Source organism: Anopheles bellator, chromosome X (assembly GCF_943735745.2).
Source record: "Anopheles bellator chromosome X, idAnoBellAS_SP24_06.2, whole genome shotgun sequence".
NCBI classification, from domain to species: Eukaryota; Metazoa; Arthropoda; class Insecta; order Diptera; family Culicidae; genus Anopheles; species Anopheles bellator.
The window spans coordinates 11,515,495-11,537,262 of NC_071287.1; the positions used below are offsets into that span (position 1 = coordinate 11,515,495).

The 21,768-nt window shown below is 43.7% G+C and overlaps 1 protein-coding gene across 1 annotated transcript in view; it reads right to left on the minus strand.

The window, feature by feature from the left end:
• Nucleotides 1–5,095: 5,095 nt before the first annotated feature.
• The window catches only part of LOC131213746 (serine/threonine-protein kinase Smg1), a 72,365-nt gene continuing 55,692 nt past the window's right edge, over nucleotides 5,096–21,768 (minus strand). Inside the window, exons 5-7 of the mRNA XM_058207861.1 lie at nucleotides 8,013–9,977; nucleotides 6,401–7,940; nucleotides 5,096–6,278 (exon numbers count right to left, since the gene is read on the minus strand). Of these exons, the coding sequence (XP_058063844.1) occupies nucleotides 6,079–6,278; nucleotides 6,401–7,940; nucleotides 8,013–9,977 (3,705 nt within the window). The 3' untranslated portion in view covers nucleotides 5,096–6,078. The remainder of the gene's footprint in view (nucleotides 6,279–6,400; nucleotides 7,941–8,012; nucleotides 9,978–21,768) is intronic.

The window sequence follows — 21,768 nt, forward strand, 5'->3', positions numbered from 1 at the left end:
CTTTTGCTAGAGTTCCGTGAGTTACTTTGAGTTGCTTTTGAGCGCCTTATGTTTACGGGATATTTTCCCGTAGTTTGTTATGGTGGGTATTTTTTTAAATTTGACAGTTTACGGCAAATTTCGGCAAATGTTTTTTGTTTTTCAAAAATATGGCTAGTTTTTCGACAGCGGATCAAATTTTGACAAAAATGACACTAGAAGGAGAAGGAAAGGAAACTGAAAAATCAAAGCATAAACAAACGAACTGTCATTTCACTCACTGGAGCTCACGGAATTTTTCGCCCAAAAGCTACTAGTGTGGACGCTAGCATATCATAAAACCTGTAGAGAAAACTCATACTGTGGACGAGGCGTTATATCTCAATCCGGCTGATGACGTCACGACGTCGGCGCTCCGTGGGTGCCTCGTATTTCTGTCTCTTTTTTCTTTCTTTCTCCCTATAGCCTCTCCCTCAGATTGAACTGTCAGTTGGATGTAACCAAAGTTTTGCATTTATTCAGTTTCATGTTTTTTACAATTACAATATTTCCACAATTGTTTCACTATTCCACCATACACATGCTCTTTTCACTTATCTCTGCGTGTACGTAGAGTGTATCCATCCCTGAATCCTGTATTCCATGTATCCTGTACCATACGCTTTATCGTCATTCCCCCCTATTATGAAACTCGAACTCGAAACTCGAACGGTCATTTGAGTTCATTTTGCTGTAGCTTTCTCTTTCTGCCTTCTCTCTTGTTGTATTCTGCGTTCTCTCTTACTGTGTTCACTCGAACGATCGAGTTCTCGATTTCAGATTCAGCTTCGAGTTTCATAATAGGGGGGATTGTCTCGTACGCTTCTAATGGTCTGCTGAAAATGTAAACAGACGCGGTGCACTTTCACTATTTAGAAGTAAATACCTCTCGAGAAATGCTTCCCGATGCTTAAATTTACTTACCGAAATAAGCAACAGCTTAAAATTCACAGTTAAACACTATATTTACACCGATGATGCTTCGTCGAGTTGCTTGCGTCGTACTTTCTGCGGTTCTGAAAATTTGTAACAGTTTGACGTTGGAGTGCCGGACTGGATGCTACATTAGCGTGACAGAGGCAAAAAAGTTATTCGGTGTTGCGCTTTCTTTCTGGCCTTTGGTGAGAAACGAATCGGCGCTCAGATATTTCGTCTCAGTATGGAGAATAAGAGTGACTTTTTTCCTACCCGAACAAAAAAATCGCTCAATTTTTCATTTTTCTATCCGCGGATTTCGACTCGTGAGATGCCCCCTCTCAGTATGGCGGTTTTACCGGAGTAAATGAGTTCTGTGTAAATTATACCGGTAAACTGTACGGAGTGAGCGCCCTTACTCGGGTATCCTGCTGCTTATACCGGTAAAAATCGTATGGGCGCCGTGAGTGTTTTCCCTCCCAGTGAACAATTTTGAGAGCCCGAGGCTGCCCCTCTGCCTGCGACGCGGCGGAGGAAGGCGGAGACGAGTGAGATCGAACGCCCCTCTGCCTGCGACGAGGCCGAGGAAGGGCGATCTCGCAGCGCACGAAGTGAGCATGAGACGCGTTCGTTGGTTGCCGGGGAAAGAACGGAAGGAATCCCCGTGAGTTGTGGAATCGCCGTGAGTTTGCAGGTCGAAGACGAACGTTGGAGAGAAAGAGAAAGGAATAGAAATAACAGAGATGGCGAGATCGGGGCAAAGTCCCGAAGTTCCGAGGGTCCGACAGTCTCTCTTTAAGTTTTGGTGTGGACTTAGGCGAATCGGGACGAAAACTCTGCCTCTGTTTTTTCTAAGTGCCAAGTGTAAAGTAGTGCTTGCAAGTGCTTGTGCTTCTCTGTCGATCACGGGTGATCCTGATAGAAATAATCCAGGTAAGTTTATTGGACAGTATTCAGTGACAACCAAATAATGTTGAAATGTTTTCGCTTCGCTCGTTTCAGATGTCCAATCAGATGTCCAGATGGGATGCAAAGGATTCGATGCAATGCATTTTACAACGCGTTCGAAGGCAGCTACGCACCAAATTGTGAACCGCTAGTGCAGAGTGAAGAGTGTATGCGAAAAAAGAGAGAGAAAATATATCGAAATGTACCGCCCAAATACGAACTGTTTCATTTTGGTTAGGGGGAATATGGGAGAAAGAAAACGAAAAAAGCGAGAGAACACACACGTGAGAGATAGGGGGCCGCTCGGTGAGAGAATTTAAACGGCTACTCACTCCATGGACCGTCACAGCGATTCCCCCATATAAGGCTATATGGGAGAAAATATTTGAAGTATTGGATGGGAAGAGAATGGGAAGTGGATGAGGACTGGATTTTTTGGTGAGAAGAGCGAAATTGTTCACTGGGCTTTATTTTTATTCTCTCTTCCTGTCATTCCATACACCCTCTCAATGAACTGTCGACTGTGGCGCAAAGAATGGACCGCGAAAAATGAACTCTCCAGCGTGACCCCCTCTCTCCTGTGTGTCCCCTCTCTTTCTTCGTTTTCTTTCTCCCATATTGCCTCCCATATAAACGTTCCAAACATATTGAAACGAGGGAAGGTTACATCAGAGAGCTATGTAACAACAAGGAAATTCAATTGATATACTGTCCATATACTAACTAAGCCGTTAGGAAGTGTAAAACATAAAATGTTAGCTAGCTCGCTGAAATTGGACTAGACTAGACAGGCTACAATAAGAAAATTGTTTGTTTTTGGTGTCGAAATTGAGGAGTGTTGAAAAGTGGGCAATTTCAACACAGTATGTGTCAACCCTGCCTACTGTCAGATGTCAATGAAACATAAAGGCGCACACCGGCTGCTTGGAGTGAGTCGGCTTTCACCATTCGATAAGTAAACTTCATCAATAAAAATCAAAAGAAAATTTTCTCTCCTGTAGCTGTTTTAATACCATGTTACAGTAGTCAATTTACAATGTACTTAGTTCAATTCAAATTTTTCGCCTTTGTGTTTGATTACGTACCGAAGTCGCTTTTCGGAAGCATCACACGACGCACGCACGACTTCGTTAGGAATTTCTTCCCAGACTTAGACTGAATGATTCCTTAAAGTGTCCAGACTCATATGCTTTACGTTGTTTAACTTTCCTGGCATGTATCCCCAGATATTAAAGTCGAGTGGGTTCGGAAAACAATAAGGGCCATTCAGAGGAACTGATGAAACACGGCAAATTTTGTTTGCACTATTTCTGAACAACCAATGCTTTATGCACAGGTGCTGAATCGTGTTGCAAAAATCTTCATCTCACTAAAGTTCCTAGATACAAGGAAGCAAATGGCTTCTGATAACGTGTTGAAAATTGTACTGCTTGTTGATTTTCACGACTCGATCGATGAATAACATTGGTAGTTTGCCTTTTGCTGATATTGCTCTCCAAACCATCACAGTTGACGAATTTTGGTACTTGTAGACTCCAATTATATCCTACCTCTACCTCTCTTTTATTTATTTAATATATTTATTTAATATATTTATATTTATCGGTTGGTATATCACGAAGACTTCCACCATAGACGCGATCATTTTGCTTGTTCACAGTTGCCTCCAAAGTGAACAATTTTTTATCCGAAAAAATTATGTTATGAGCAGCGTGCGTCTTCAGGAGCATCCGACATCTGACAACCCTGTCGGTAATATTTTGGAGAGATAAGCCATGAATTCTCTGCTTCTTAAAAGGACTATATCCAAGATCCTTTTCGATTATGTTTTGCATGGAGGTGTGACTCATTTTCATATCACGTGCCATTTTTCTTCCCAAGCGGACCGGAATTCGTCGAATACGCTCCTTCTCCACTTTGATTACCGCTGAAGTCCGTACAGCCCGTTTTTCCCCCGGTTTCTTTTTGGGGACAACTGTACCAGTTTCCTTGAAACGTTTGATGGTCCTGTACACGAATAATCTGGTCAAGTTCACATTTGACAGCTTCCACTTCATCTGAATGTCTATGAGGTTTTGAAGATGCAAGATCTTGATTTGTTCTCTATAAAAATCCATTACAATTTTCTGGTGAACGAAACACAAGCACTGACTGTCTAAACTGACTGACTGACTGACTAAACTGTAAACATAGTACTTCTTCAAATAGTAAACAAAGATCGAACCTATAGCTGTAAAAATGAAAACGATGGGCACTCGAATGAGTGTATTACTTTCTTGTTGCCACCCTGTATTTTAGACTGACAGTAGATTGATTCTCAACTATTTAACAAACAACAAATCCTTAATTTCTATATTGTTGTCTTTCTAATCTACGTTTATCGTTCCTTTTGTTCTTTTCCGCCGTAAGTTTTACACTGTTTTTCGCACAGCATTGCATTTAACAAATGCCAAGGTTGTTACAAGCCGGGGTGAAACTGCTCGCTTTTAACAGATCTTGGGCCCGGGCGATTGGCGCGTCGAGTGCCTTCGCTTACCAACCCATTTCTCCCGTTGTTGTCGATGTAATCCTGCCGTTTAAATGGAACCTACCACGACAACAGGGACTCTGGAGGGCCTAAGAAGACGTTACGGATTGCTTTGTCATCTGCCATTCACATGCAGAGCTTGGCGATATACAGACGCTGCACGAAAATGAGATATACATTGCTTAGTTGGCCGATGAAACGGCTTCATAATCTCTTGTCACATACGGGGCGATATATCAATCTGAACATCTTCATGTCGAACGCGGCTAAAGCCCTCTTCACACAGGGAACGTTACGTGCGTTTCGACGTGACGCTTTTTCGGACCTTTCACACCGGTTACGACGGCGGCGATAGGCAACGGAAAAGTCTTTCGCCCTCTCGTTCGGGCGAAAACAATTAGACATCTTGGGTAGTTCAAAAATAATCGAAGATTACTCATTTGACATTTTTTTGTGTCACAAGCATGCAAGAAATTTTTCACTTAATTATTACTTGTAATACAAATACAAATTCGTCAAAAAACTATTTTAATTCTCGACCACAAACTCAATGTCGTGAACTTGCGTATATAAACACAACTAATCTGTCAAGAGAAAAAATATTTTGCGGCGAAATTTAAAGAATGCTTTGTTGTTGTGTTATGACTGTCTGGCAAATCTCTCAAATCAGTTGAATCGTTGAGTCGCTTACATCGTTGTTTTACGTGTCAATATGGTAAATGAAATGGATGATGGGGCAGTAGTGCTTATTAGTGCCGTTTTGTTATCAACGAGACGTTGGTGGGTACATGAAACCAACAAAAAAAGGAAAAATCCGTTGGCTGACCGTTGAGACAGCGAGCGTTGCTAACTCGCGTCTTACCGAAATGTTTGCTCTACCAAGTTACACCAGAGAATAATAACTCGCGTTGGTTTGTACTAGTCATCGTACTGTTAAAACGATCCAAGCTCGTAGAACCAACTGTTACTTCAATCATTCATTGGTACGTAATACTGTTTCTGAAAATAAGTGGAGATGTTCACGCGGTTACTCAAGCTAAGCGATCGATCCCTATATTATCATCCCGGGATGCCTTATAATTAAAATTATAATTCAAATAATCTTTTTTAAGTGTTTCATATTTAATGTCATTTTATACCCGACTACAACAGAAATACTTTATTTTATTTCAAACTAACATCAATTTTAATTTCGTGAAACAAAACAAAACAGAAGCAAACTGTCAAACAATTTCGCCCCTCTCACCCAAAAACCAAGTATACGAACCTTGGCCAAAGTTTTTAGGCGACACAAACGGAGCGTTGTCTTTTCATACAGATTCGTCGTTGCCGTACAAAGTTTTCGTCGACGGCGGTGTGAAGGGTCGCAAAGAATCCCATATGAAACAACGCGTCGTTCGCTACGTTACGTTCAGTTCATTTTGGTGTGAAGACGGCTTAAAACAGTTTCGTCAGTTTTGGCCTTGTATTTTGTATTTTGTATTTCCAACAATCTTTTGCTGATGTTCCAAAATCATACAATTTATTGCGAACGAAATTTACGGGGTGACCTAGTATTATTATATTATATTCAAATTGAAATTTCCACTATCTTGTCTAGCAAACAACCATTTCGTTTATCCAAAACATTTACCACAAAACTAGATATCTTGTATTGAGAAACCATCTAACTAAACCCAGGGTGTCCAGCCTTCATATAGCACAGCCAGGTTGCTAGGGTCCATTGCTTGCTGTATCATCCAGTTAACTTGTTCTGAAACACCGAATCTCCTGTTTGGGTTGGGGTCAAGCCCCTCAAGCTTCATACGGATACGGCGCCACACCGAAACGGCGTGTGTATTACGCTTTTGCTCCCGCCGCCGTATGTCCTCTGGTGCAATGAGAGAAATGAGAATGAGAAAAAAGGGGAAGGGATGAAGTGAAACAAGATAAATCAGTAAAAATATGGATTCAGTACGGTAACCTATAACGTCAGACTAGGGATTCACTTACTTTGGACATGTCGGTTTGTGCCAACGTCTGCCCCTGTACCTGCGTCTGCGCTTCTCTCCGCTGTGGACGATGCTGTAAGCGGCAAAACGTTAATGGCTTTGACTGCTTCACCCTCATGGTCATCCGGCCAATCAAACTGAAACAGTTGCTCAAACACGACAGGCAGAAGAACGATTATTTCTTGTATGTTCAACATCACGCGATCGACTAGGACGTCCGTGTAATCCTTGCTCAGTGTCACGAAGCACACCTCAGTGAGCAGCTCCAAGAAACGCTTGTAGTGTTGCAAGTACTCGCGCAGCGCTAATGACTCACTGAACCTCAGCTGCGTTTTCAGCAGAGACCTGATGTCGCCGGCGATGGTCTCGTGTGTCGTCACCGCGTTGCGCAGCTTGTGGCCTCCGATGTAGAGGGCGTCTTGAAGCGTGTTTTCATTTTGCGTTAGCCTGTCTATTTTTGTTAGAAGTTGGTCATTCATTTCATCGACCAGGGCTCGTACGTTGCTTATCCACGTGTGGTCGATCACCCCTTCAGGATCCAGAAGCTCGACTAACGCCTCTTCCGTGTGCGACACGAGCGTTGCGCACGCCACCTCCTTTGACTGTAGTTTTTGATGGCCCTCCATCAGACAGCGGAACTTGGCAGACACTTTCCGTACGGCTTCGCTGAAGACATTCCGCACCTGTTCGAACCGCAAGACAGCGCTGGCATGGCGAGTGAGTTGATCGATGGTAATGCGAAAGCGTTCGAGCGTCCGAACCTGCTGAACAGTGTGGTGCTGGAAGTTAGTGACGATGTCCGGGTGACAAAGTGGCGGGTGAATGGCCGCCGCCCAGGCGAGTTGGCGGCACATCTCATCGGTGCAGACGGTGAAGGTGGCGGCTGTCCCCTCGACCAGTAATGATCCGAGCCGCGTCAGTTTTACTACGTTCTCTTCTAGCAGTCGTAAGAAACCTGCTCGACTACATGCCGATGAGTCTTCGCTAATCCCCTGTAGCCACGTGCATGCTTGAACAATGGCTTCCGCTCCCACCACCACGCTCTCCGCTCGGTAACAGACGTGCCGCAACACGCACTGTTGCGCCTCGGTGAAGACCTGCTCGTAGTAGCGCATGACCAGTGGAGCAAGTGACTGAAGGTGTTTTTTAGCTAATACAATCGAGCCCGCAAACGATGGGTCTTGGTGGACAAATAGCAACGCATACAGCTCACAGCTATACTCCGCCATTACGATGTGTACAGCTCCGTGCTGGGAAGTCAGGTGGTGTGCCATCGACTCCGAGGCATGCTGCGTGCTAATGGCCTGCGTGGCGGCGTAACACAGACCTGCTACTGCCATCGCTGTCCGTCCGGCGAGCTGAAGTCTTAAGAAGCGCACCACAAAAGTGCGAAGCGGGGCAAGTAGTTTAACCGGGTCGTACTGAAGCCCTTTTCGCAGCACCGCGTACGTGGCACCTTGGACAAACTGAACTATCGCTTGGCAACGAGCAATATTGCATAGTTTGGCACGAAGTGTCTGCATCGCTGGGACCGTTGCCGACTGTAGTTGAAACGAAGTAGAAGTGAGATGAAAAGAAAAGGAACAGAAGGCCAGCCGAGGCATATTACTTACATTTCCAAGGTTCATTGCGTATACGAAAATATCTACGATACGCAACAATCGCTCGTCGTCAATGAGTTCGTCCCCCGCCAGAGGTTCACCAGTACCCTGCTCCATCACTTGGTCGAACGTGTCGTTCAACTGCTTGAGTAATACCATCACTGTAATTCCTTCGCAGCCGACAGTCGTTTCTCCATGCTGCCGCATCGCCTGATCTTGCAGAGCTCGAATATGTTCGTCCCACTGCCATTGAAGTTCGTCGACCTGCGCTAACGACTCATTCAGATCAATTCCCGCCAAAGAGACCTTTTCGCCTGACGATGTCTTGTCTGGGGGATTCATGATGTGTTCGAGCAACTGTTCTAAACGTTGATCCAGCTGCAGTAAGGCACAAGGCTCCACAACCGGAAAAAGATCGGCCGCGATCGATAACAACGGTAGCACGAATTGTGTGGTATGCTCGTGGAACCGGTGGACCTCTTTGTACACCGTATACGCCCGATTGATGGCTAGTGTGATGGAAGGCGCGGTTATCTGCGGCCAAGCGTACCCCGTCAGCTCATGACATCGTACTTGAAGATGACGCACGAACGTGAACAGTTCGTCGAGTTCGACTGACCGTCCATCAACAGGGGACATGAGAAAGCCTCTCTCAGCCTGCAATAGCAAGTGCGTTAGCTCGATGATCTGCATAGTGGTCACGTAGCATCGACCTAGGAACAGGCCACTGTCCGTGGTTGTCTGATTTTGCGTTTGAGGCAAATTTATGTCTTCATTCAATACTGAGGCCAAGCTGCCTTGAGGCCGCCAGGAGGTACGCAAACTTGACAGTCTCTGAGACCAATCCTCGCTGCGCTGTTTACCTAGTTGCGCTACATGTTCTAACTGTACAGCTGCACTTGCGTCGGTTTCTATCCGCTCGTCGATCAAGTGCTTGTGTTCGCACAACACTCCCTGCACTACCTCCTCACTCGTGTCTTTCGAACAAAGCACCTGCTGGTACCAGTTGCGGTAAGCAATGTCCGGGTGCAACGGAAGCAACGCCACGTTAGGACGGATGTACAGGTCGAACGCATTGGAGAGGTTACCGTAGTATGTCAGTTGTTCGCGCATGCAGGCGATTGCCGGGTCAGTCAAAAGCTCGTTGACGTGGACTCGTGCCTGGCAATAGCGGGCATAGCAGCCTCCCTCGAACGTTATTATGTTGGTGGCTCGTTCATCGTCAGGGTCCGTTTCTACCAAAAAGGCCACTAGCTGCGGTGACCATCCGTGTTCGGCATGGCTAGGAAGCAAAGGCTCCAGCGGAGCCAGGAGCCACACTAGACGATCATTGGCGTATGCCTGCCGGAACTTGTAGTAATTGTCCATGTGCTGCTGGTGCTCGGCCATTGCGTCCTGCATCTGATTCAGTAACGCGGAACGCTCGTCCTGCACCTTTGCCCGCATGGCCAAGCGCTGGGCGAGACTCGCCAATGGGTGGCTGCCGAAAGCGTCCAGATACTGAGCCTCACTTACAAGCTGCATTTGCTGGGAGAGGAGAACGCGTTTCTGGTCCAATTCACGAAGCTCTCCCCGCACGCTGACCAACTCCTTCAGCAGATGCTGCATTCTTGTCACCTGCTGCAACAGTTCGTCCCTGTTCTGCTGCCAGTCAACGCGGCACTCGGCAAATCGGATGGCGAGTGTATCCCGTGTGACCTCGCGCTCCAACTGCCGTTTCGCCCTTCCTATGAATTTGGACCCTGTGGTGCCACCTTTAGCTAGAGTGGCTGAGCCGTCGCCACCAGACGACAGAGCCGTTGACATGGTTGAAACGGTGATTTCGGTGGCGGTCGGCATCGGTCCACCGCCTGCCTCTTCGGTGATCGCCCAATCGAACAGTGGATCATAGACGAATGCCTCCAGTAGTGTGAGAAGCGTTTCACGACCTCTCTTCAATGACTTCAGCACGTATTCACTGGCTAACCGGAACGTTCCCTGATTGAAAGATTATACAACAATATAAAGTATCAGGAGCTTGAATTGAAACTTACGATTTTTTGGATCGGCAAAAACGATTTATTTTGTTTAACAAAGTTTTTTTTATTCTTTAAAATATTGGCCACCGCTAGCCACTACTTTCTGCCACCTTTTAGATTTTTCCTCGATTCCGTGTCGATAGAACTTCTTATCTCTATCAGCGATCCCCTCAGAGTCCCTTTTTTCAATACGTTCATAATAACACATCGTTCAAAAAGTCCCGGGACTAACATAGAGATGGCGCTAATAATGCCATTTATATACCAAGGTTCAGAAGTACCAACCTTCAGATGAGGTGTGTCAAAATTTGACGTAATTCCAAACATAACCAAGAAAGCTATAGTGGTTAAAGTGATGCTACTTTTGCAATCATGGAAAAAATGGGCCAAAACGAGTTTCGTGTGTTGATAAAACATTGTTTTCCAATGGGAAAAAGCACTGTTCAAGCTCAGCAATGGCCTGAAAAACGTTATCCGGACTCTATTCCGTCAAAAACAACCATTTGTCGGAGGTATGCTGACTTGAAAAAAGGTCGTGCTGATACAATTGATGCGGAACGTTCGGGTCGGCCAAATGAGGCAGTAACTCCCGAAAACACCAAGAAAGTATTGAAAATCGTGATGAGTGACCGCAAAATGAAAGTGCGCGATATAGCTAAGATGTTGAACATTTCAACCGGTAGTGTATTTACAGGGTCCGATTGAAAAGTAATGAGCCTTATATTTTTTAAGCAGTTTTATTAAACCTTTTGGCTTACACAACTAATATTCTTCAAAATAGGACCCTTGAGCGTCAATACACCGCTGGTAGCGGTCCTTCCACTGCAGGAAACATTTTTTAAACTCATCCGCCGGAATCGCGTTCAATTCGGCTGTCATAGCTTTTTGGATCGCCTCGATGGAGTCGAAACGCCTTCCCTTCAGGTTCCTTTTCACGAGCGGGAACAAGAAAAAGTCCGGGGGGGACAGGTCTGGGCTATAGGGAGGGTGGGGAAGCACCGGAACCCCCATCTTAGCCAGTGCAGAGGTGCAGAGGAAGGCGGTGTGCGCCGGCGCATTAAAGTTGATCCAACGATCGCTGCATTTTCGCCACTGCAAAATCGTAACACACTTTTAAAACAACTTTCACGCGCGGAGCGATGTTGACTGCACCGCTGTTGCCAGTGAACTGGGACCGGTTTCCCGTGGAAGGGGAAGGTCCAACCTACATTTTCCCCCACAAGCCGATTCGGTTGGTCGCTTGCCGGACGCTCCGCGCGGGAAGGCTCATTACTTTTCAATCGATCCCTTTACTATTTTGCACCAAAAATTGGCTATGAAATAGGACTTCTCCAAATGGCTGCCGCGTTTGCTCACAATGGAACAAACGATCACAAATCAAAACGATGACCAAATTCAACGAATTAAGGCCTTTGCACACCAAAATGAAATTAACGTAGCGTAGCGAACGACGCGTTGTCTCGTATGGGATTCTATGGGACCCTTCACACCGTCGTCGACGAAAACTTCGTACGGCGACGACGAATCTGTATGAAAAGACAACGCTCCTTTTGTGTCGCTTAAAAACTTTGGCCAAAGTTCGTATACTTGGTTTTTGGGTGAGTGGGGCGAAGTTTGAATGTTCAAGACACATTGAATTTTTGGTGCGAGAATTAAAATAGTTTCATGATGAATTTGTGTTTGTATTACAATTAATAATTAAGTGAAAATTATTTTGCATGCTTGTGATACAACAAAAAAAAACGTCAATTGAGTAATCTTCGATTAGTTTTTAACTACCCAAGATGTCTAATTGTTTTCGCCCGAACGAGAGGGCGAAAGACTTTTCCGTTGCCTGTCGCTCCCGTTCGTAACCGGTGTGAAAGGTCCGAAAAAGCGTCGCGTCGAAACGTAATTAACGTTCCCTGTGTGTGGGGACCTTTAAGCTTCCAACTGCTTTCTCATCCTCCGTACTCACCGGATCTTGCCCCCAGCGACTACTGGCTCTTTAGAGATCTCAAAAAAATGCTCCGGGAAAAAAGCTATAGCTCGAATGAGGTGGTGATCGCTGCTACTGAGGCTCATTTTGAGTCAAAAACAAATCGTTCTACAAACATGGCATTGGAAAGTTAGAGAATGCTGGAATGACTGTATTACATTTGAAGAAGATTATCTTGATGAATAATAAAGAATTTTGCCGATAAAATGATGTTTTCATAGTTAGTCCCGGGACTTTTTGAACGATGTGTTAAGGGACCCGCGGTGCTGCCAAATAGTTACTCATGTAATGGAACAAATACTAGTACGAAAGAGCACCATCTGGTAAATCTGGTTAACAATTCCCATCTGACATTTTCGAGATAGATTTTGACGGGTTTTGCGATGTGGGGTCGAGTTTTTTCGTTTCGAAAAATCAGTGTATCATGTCTTTCATCCCATTATCGTCGTTTTATGGCCAAAATTTTGCTTCAAATGCATTAAATGTTGTTAACGGAATTGTCTTTCAATAATTTCATTAGGTTTTATAAGCTCAAAGTACACCACACTTTTCGTATCCCACCATATGCACATCATAACCGTTGAAAACTGAAAATTTCGCTTTGGCTTCGATGGACCTGGTTCACCAGGCTGTATCCAGGGCTTTTTGGGTTTAGGATTCTTGTAATAACTCCCCTTTTCATTACCAGTGACGATTGACAAGAACCCCTTTTTCTTCCGTGTAAGCAGTAATGAAAAAGTACTCCCCGCAAAAACGCTTTACCAGGAACAAAATTTGACATATTCAAATGCTTATAAAAGGTTTTGTTTACACTTTAACAAAAAAACCTATTCTTGTGTTAGATGCGTAATGACAGTAGCTTTCAAACACATATTTCATTTAAAAAAATTATTATATTTAGTGAGTAACGCCATCTATTGTAAAATCGTAAGTTTCAGTCCAAGGACCTGATATGTACGATAAGTTTCTTTTGAAGGCACTTTCAAGACTCATTTTATTTGTCCAGACAGAACAGGGATTTCATTAGTACAGATTCATCATCATCATTCTTAATTCAACGCTGGGAGCATAGTGCCGTTGTACAAATTTACGGCAACCAAAAATGTTACTGATCAGCGGCAACGAACGCTTCATCTCGACGTTACACTGTTACTGTGAGACGCTCCATTCTCGTTGCTTGTATCTTTTATGGAGTGGTCCATCTAGTGACCACGGGCCTAAGTCGGGACGCAAAATATCGATTGTGAATGTCGCTGTATATCAGACATCCACAAAATAGGCAACATCGCCACTTTCCCCATCGCCCACAACATCCCACAACCAACACATAGCACAATTCACGCGCTACGCAGTAAGAAAACTTAGGTGGAATGATCCTTCACTTTTTCCACCGTACAACTCCCGCTGCCTCCTTCTGGGCCTGGAAAGCCTACGTGTTAGACGCCGCCCAGTGAACAATTTTGAGAGCCCGAGGCTGCCCCTCTGCCTGCGACGCGGCGGAGGAAGGCTGAAACGAGTGAGATCGAACGCCCCTCTGCCTGCGACGAGGCCGGGGGAGGACGAGCGTGACGCTCAATGCAACGAGCGGGCCGGCTCATGAGGGTCCGCTTCTGGGCAGCGGCGGAAAGGAGTGGAGGGAACGCCGCGAGGCGTGCTTTCACGCGTCAGCTTGTGGGTTTGAATTACATGGGGAGGGTAGGGTGCGAGAGCAAAGAGGCCATGCGAACACGAAGACGAACAGCGAGGGAAAAGAAGAGAAATAGAAAAAGAAAGAGACAGCGAGATCGAGGCAAAATTCTCTGTCCCCCTCTACCTCTGTATTTTTTTAAGCGCCCAGTGCAAAGTACCAAGTGCTAGTGCTTCTCTTTCCATCACGTTTGTTCCTGATAGAAATAATCCAGGTAAGTTTAGTGGACAGTATTCAGTCATAGTAAAATAATGTTGAAAATTTTTCACTTTGCTCGTTTCAGTCGTCTCGTCACGTTAGTGGAGAAGGTAAGATAAAATTACAGGAATGCAATGCAAAAGCTCTAACAAATATTTACTTTATTTTCTTCCTTTGTGAAATGCATCGAAAACGACGAGCGAAACGATCTACGCATCAACACCGAAAACAACACCCCCTGGAGCCACCGATAATGTGATGCATTACGCACCACCACAAGAACCTCACACCACCACCAACGCAGCATAGCGCCAGCCAGAAATGCACGAATAGGTATGCCCTATAGGGAAGAGTGAATCGGCGAGCGAGCGAAACAGACAAAAAGAGAACGAACAATAAACCGATACCGAACCGAAGCCGAAACCCGAAGCATTTTCATTTCTCGAATGGAAGGGAGGGAATACGAGAGAAAGAAAGAGAGGGGACATATAAGAGAGAGGGAGAAAAGGGGCCATTTCGAGAAATAAATTCGAGGGACGAAAATCCGCCAACGAGGGATCAGGGCTTCTCAGTATGGGGATTTGTATGAACGAAAAACACTGGTCCGTCGTTTGTCCGTGGTTGGTCCCTGGTTTGTCCCTCGAAACTCCATGTGAGAAAAGCTGAGGCACTCAATTTTGTCCACTGGGAATATCGCCACTCATGTAGCCAACCATGGCCGATGAGTGTTTTTTTACCCAGTGAGCAAAATTGAGTGCCCGAGCTACCCCTGCGACGAGGGCGAGGAAGGCTGAAACGGATGAATCCGAACGCCCCTCTGCCTGCGACGAAGACGAGAAGGGGCGAGCGGGCCGGTTCATGAGGGACCGCTCGTAGGTACAGGGGTAAAAGAGCGGAAGAAACGACGAGAGGAGGAGGTTTCATGCGCTAGCTTGTGGGTTTCATTTACAGGGAGGGTAGGGTTTCAGAGCCGAGGGGCCATGCGAACGCGAAGACGAACAGACGAGCGAAAGGAAGAGGAATACAAAAAAGAGATAGCGAGATCGAGTAAAAATTATAAGTCCGAGAGAGAACGGGCAGTCGATTTTGCTCCAAGTGAAGTGCAAGTGTTCTTCGTTCCATCGCGTGTGATCCTGATAGAAATAATCCAGGTAAGTTTAGTGGACAGTATTCAGTGAATATCAAATAATGTTGAAATGTTTTCGCTTTGCTCGTTTCAGATGTTCAGCTTGGATGCATAGGATTCCAATGCAACACTTGTAACATGACTACGGCGTCACCACCAGCGACCGCTTTAGTGAAGTGTGAAGAGTGAATAATAGAACAAAAAAGAGAGGGAAAATATATGCTTCGAAACCGAACCAACTGTGTTATTTTGGCTAGGGGGGAATATGGGAGAAAGAAAACGAAGAAAGAGAGGGGACACACAGGAGAGAGGGAGACAAGGGGGTCACGCTAGAGAGTTAATTTTTCGCGAACCGTTCTTTGCGCCGTTTCGCGAACGATTAAGGGTCCTAATTAACTGGCCCATACAAAATTTGTATGAGACCGCGACTCGTTCGCGAAAAGTTCGTGAAAAATGAACGTGAAATTGCGGTCCAGGCACTCAACTTTGCTCACTGGGTACCAAATATACCAAATATACCAAAATATAGCACACTGGAAACCGAATTTCTACCAAAACAATAGCATAGTTCAGATACAGGAGCGCTACTATGAGCCCAAAGACTTTTCTGTTGCCTTTCGCCCCGGTTCGCAACCAGTGTGAAAGGTCCTATAAAGTGAATTTCCGCTCGGTGTGTTTGGTCCTTTAGAGCTTTTTCGAAACGATAGAGTGGATTTTGTGCATTCAATCATCGCTATGCATGTGATTTGGATCAATTACCATGAACCTTAATCAACACGAATGTCTAAAGAATGTTGTGGACCTGGATCTTCGACTTCGAAACGAGTTCGTGTCCAGAAATTGCCAAAACCGATGTTGGTATCATGTTTTTGGGATGCAAATGGGATTTTGTTAGCGGATTACTAGCAAACTGGTAAAACAATATACCGTATTTTGCCGTGTATAACGTGCACCTTTTTCCCAATTTTTTTAGTTCTAAAATCTGGGTGCGCGTTATACAAGGGGAGTAAAAATTTTGTCTCCTCTAAACTTACAAATGCGCCCTTTTAGGTACATATTTTATGGTATTATTGAATAAATTATGAAATGAAACATTTGTTAGGAATATAATTATCCATACAATATCGTTACATATAATAGAACATATAGATTTCTGAAGTTGTCGAGTGGGTCATTAAGTTATGGCAGGGAGTTAAAACAGAAGTTGTTGTGAAATCATCCAAAAAATGTGGCATCAGCAACGCTATGGATGGATCTGAAGATGTCGCAATTTATGAGGACTCTTCAGAGAGTGACAATGAGGAGTACATTGAAGAGCAATTAGAGAATATCAATTTGTCAGAGAGCAGTGAATCTGAGTTTGAAGATTATTACGATATATAAAATACTAGTATGTCTTTTGCAATGTATACGCATTTTATCTTTAGTCTACTTTAGAATATTTATATAATAATATAGAATAATATACATGTAGAATAATATAGAATATTATTGGAATATTTAGAATAATACATTATTATCATTGGGTGTTTGTTGGTTATCCCATATATGAAAAATGTAAAATAAAAACTTTTTTCCAATTTTTTTCTCTTAAAATATGGGTGCGCGTTATACACGGAAAAATGCGGTATTTAGATTATTGTTATAACCTTTTAGACCAACTCAAATAGAGGAAAATGGGAAAAATCCATGAATTAATTGATAATTTAATATTTCGAAATCATCAATCAATAAATCGAATTGTTAGAGTATCCACCGTATTCGTCAGATTTGGCCCCTAGTGACTTCCATCTGTTTTCGGACCTAAAAAAATATGCATGAAAAGCGTTTTTCATCAAATGATGGCGGCATAACAGCTGCGGAAACGTATTTTGAAGTCCTTCCAAATTATCACTTCAGGGATGGAATTTATAAATTGGAGTCTCCTGGGAACAAGTTTATTGACGTTCAGGAAGGCCATACTGAACAATAAAGCGTAATTCAATCTATAAAAATGTGTTTTTCTAATCGAGGCTCCGAAATTGATAAACAACATAATATATATCATCCCATTCCGTAAATGTCCAAGTTTTTACTACATGTTTACGAATTTCCGAATTTAAAAATTCGTTATCAAATGAGACATGGACTCTGTCCAAAACTGATGAAGCCCTCTTAGCTGCGTCTAAGAAGAAGATTCTCAGATTAATTTTTTATCCCGTATGTATGGAGGTACAATGGAGTAGCCGCTACAATAGCAAGCTGTGCGTACTGTACGGCGCCCTCACTGTCGTACAGCGAAAACGCTTCCGCAGATTCCGATGAGCTGATCATGTCATGAGAAAGGCGGAAGACGAACCAGCTCGGAAAGCCTTCTTAGGTTGTCCAGGAGGACAGAGGGGTCGTGGTAGATTCTGTTTTATATGGCGAGATTGCATCGAGTGGATACAAGATAACGTATAACGATAGGGGTATAACGAGTTGATGGACGAAGGCGCTCGGTGGAAGGTTCGACAGGCCAGGAATGCTGGGCGATTGTAGCAGCCGGATTAGTAAGTTTTCGCATTGAGCAGCGGTTTCTTGTTACTTGCTTAATAATAATATGTTCACGCCAAATTTGTACTACTAGTAATGCCGTACAGTCGGGAGTTACCAAATCCCACGTTTGGACATTAAAAATATATAGAACACGTACACAACTGCCTAGCCATCACATACGCAACTGCATGGCGACAGCTTTCAGCATCGACTCCATATAAAAAACGCTCCGCAAACATGACTGCGCGTATATACCACACTGAGTGAGGTTGTCGTTGTGTTATTATTTAATGCGAACTGAATGCATTTCAACAAACATAGGATACGCGAGTAGATATTGCCGGGATTTCATGGATGGAAGGTGCGGCGGTGCTAGTTCGTAATTGACTTTAATACAGGGTTGTCAAATAAGCGTTCTCTTTATCATTTGGTTATAAAAAAAACGACTTAATAGTTTTCGATGCTTAAACATTGATTTGAAAGGTTGATTCTTCTATTTTTTTTTTAATGAAAAACAAGTTTGGTCAAATGTCCTCCACGGCTGGCTTGGTAGTAGTCCATTATGTCGACCTATTTTTGAGTACCTTTTTGATTGTATCTGATTCTGTCTCGGCAATGGCAATTTGAATTTCGGTATTAAGGTCGTCAATTGTTGCTGGTTTGATCACGTAACATTTATCTTTTACCGCAGCCGAAAGATAATATTCAAATTGTTTCAAATCGCTGCTTCTTGAAGGCCAGTTCACAGCACCATTTCTGCTAATTATTCGCTGTCCGAAGATGCGGCGCAAACAACCGATCGTGGCTGTCGCTATATGGCAGGTAGCGTCGTCTTGTTTAAACCAAATGATATCTAAATTTTCTGCTCCAATTTCGTAGAAGAACCAATCAACTAAATTTGCTTGGTAGCGTACGCCTTCAGCGGTTCCGGCTACATTCATTCATACGGCGACTGATGTAGCCGGACATACGGCGACATACGGTTTCTCTTGCACGACGCGTGGGTTTTCCGTACCCAAAAACAAAGATTCCGCTTATTAACATAGCTCCCGAGGTGGAGGTGAGTTTAAATGAAATGAGCTTTTCAAATAACGTACCGTTTGAGTTGAAGATCTATCACTTTGGAATAAGTTTTTCATATTTCCCTATTTTCTGCAACAAAAATTGTATTTTATACATAGATATGATGAATCGACCATTCAAGTAAATGTTCAAACATCGAAAAATATTAAGCCGTTGTTGTTCTATAACCACATTAAAAAGAGAACTCTTATTTGACCAGCCTGAACAAATGTAAAAAATACTTTCATTTTTGATCGAAGATCTTAAATGCCGTAGCATTTAATTTTCAGACCCCTTAGATTAAGGATAATTGGTTTGGATGCCTTGTTTTGTTACTAAATGTGCTTTATTTACTTACACCGGACACTGTCGTACGGTCGATGTTGCACCGCACTAATCTGCTCGCCAGTATGTGTTGTCGATCGCACCTGTCACTGTTCGCACGAACTGAATGCATAACGTGATACACTCATTCGCACGTGAAGAACATGCAGGGTAGACTGGGGGAGCGACATTTCATCATGCCGACTACCCTCGGCGCTTATGATTCTGCATTGGATACTTTAATTAGCACAGGGTGTTGCTATTTTGGGCCACGTACAGGAGAATTGATTAGCCGCTACAGCGGTGCCGAGTAGTAATCGCTGCGTCATAAGGCGATAAGCAGAGTTTTTCACAAACATCGATAACAAAGATCAATCAACCCGCGATCATGTCGACAGACAAACGACGACTATCACGTGGCTGAGTTGCACATGACGGTTAAGACTAAATACGGTATTGTACAGCTGTGCCGCGCATCTCGACGAACCACAACTAACACACATTGTTGCTGAAGAGGTCGCACAAAAATAACACACTATAAAACTACCGGCTATACCCCCCTATTTTGAAACCCGAACTCGAAACTCGATCGTTAGAGTGAACACAGTAAGAGAAGCAGAATACAGCAAGAGAGAAGGCAGAAAGAGAAAGCTATGGCAAAATGAACTCAAATAAACGTTCGAGTGAACTTTTTGTTCGAATTAGAGTTCGAATTTGGTAATAGGGTCCATATTCACTCAGCTTCGACGGCTTCGACAGCCACAAGATGATGAGGAATCGGACGACAATGTTATCTGTGGCAGTGGTGACGGTAGTGGAAATGGTTCCAAGTGGTGTTGGTATCCCAAGAGCTATCGATGACATACGTAACTAACACATGTTGAGTTGTTGAAGTACTTAACATCATAAATTATATAGGTAACACAATAAAGCAATCGACCGATTTTTTGGGCTGTTTAATGTTGCTGCAATCTGACTGCCGTTTTCAAATTTTTTAAACCTGTTTAGTCTTTTATGATGATCGACATTAGACTGAGAGGTTTTTAAAATATAAGCGAGAGAACGTGTCAGATATGGTTTACGCGGTTTGAAAGTGCAACCGCAACTGCAACTGCAGCTGGAAGACCACGAGCAGTCTGTACAGCCAAAAAAGTTTGATGATGAAGAATTAACAACATTGCTCGATCAGGATGCAACATATGGTCGTATGCAGTTCTTAAGCCCGGTTTCATAGTTTCCCACACTTGATATGCGCTAGAACCACGTTAGCGACGTCACAGCCACCGGCCACCGGCACAGCGCGGTGACAAATATAAACATTCCGACACACCAACGAGCAGTATCGGATGTCAGCGGTCAAGCAGAGGGTAAGTTCCCACGCTCGTAGCACAGATGCAGGTGGCAGCAGACAACTAACATCCACTAATCCAGAGGTCTCAAACTCATATTAGCATGTCGGCCACAGAGGAAAGTAACAGCTAGTCGGCGGGCCGCAGAGGGAAGTAACAGCTAGTCGGCGGGCCGCACCACATAAAGAAAATGTTTTTTCATTGAATTTTTTGAATTTTTCATTGAATTCGCACTTTGATTTGGTTTGGATTTGAAATAAATCGTATCGGTCTCTTCTGTGCCGGTAGCTGAACCGACAAGAACCATTTTTGTGTGACTTACTGCTGACTATCCTGACTGGTTTAACGTAATTATATACTCCGCGGAGGTGGTCGCGGGCCGCGTGTTTGAGACCTCTGCGCTAACCCATATCTGTGATAAAAAAATCAGTCTTGTCCTAACTGCCGAACCGAGCGGATTTCTTCTGTGTTTTGAAAAAAAAACATAACTTGCATGTTAGACGCAAAATAAACTTGCAGAAATGTTAGGAGTTGACCACACACGCGGCAGTTTCCAAACATGTTAGTGTCATGGGAATGATTAGAACAAAGTCTAATTGGGTTCCACATGAATTAAAAGAAGGAAAACCATGTGTGATTACTGTAAAACGAAAAGATAAACATTGTCGACTGTTTTAAATTTTTAGGTGTTTGGTTTGATAACAAACTAACATGATACAGTGACCTTTTCTATCTAGCGCGAAAGTGTGTCAAACAGAACTCTTTTATGTACAGAATCGTTGGGTTCTGGGGCAAACCAAAAGGACCTGGTAAGATTATAGAAAACCACGATTCGCTCTGTTTAGGAGTACGGATCTATCTAACTGACAATCCTCCTCATTATGCTGTTTTGGCAACGGACATAATTGGTTTTCTGCTATCTGCTGACGAAAACAGCGAAAGAATCGCATCAAATTCGGTTCAAGCTTACGGTTAATTCCTTTCATCTTTACAGTTCCTTCAAATTTTTGTCGTAGTGAAATTGCACAGTGAAAACAAGGCACAGCCAGAACCACCAACAACATCCTTTAATGAGCTACACGTCAATAATATCAAAAAATTAGTGGTCCAATATCGTCGATTGACAGTCATAGATCTTACTGACCTTGTTGGACATCTTACTGATCAAATATTTCAATGAAATCCATTTTGAGTTATCATTTGGGCCTCAGCAAAATGATGTGTCGATTGGTGCCAAAAACGTGATGTTTTTGCATCACATTTTCGTGATCATTTCGTCACAACCTCAACTCATATCTTTCCGCAACCATCGTAAAGCAGCTTAGCATCAAGAGACGTCTGTCTCTTCGCTAAACTCAAGAGGCGACTCCGTAGACACCGTTTTGAATCTATGGAAAAGATAGAGAGAAATCGAAACAAAGAAAAGAGAAATCGATCCAAGGCTATACCGGAAGAGCATTTTGCGGCATGTTTTGAACACTACGAAGGTCACTATTTATATTTCGGGAA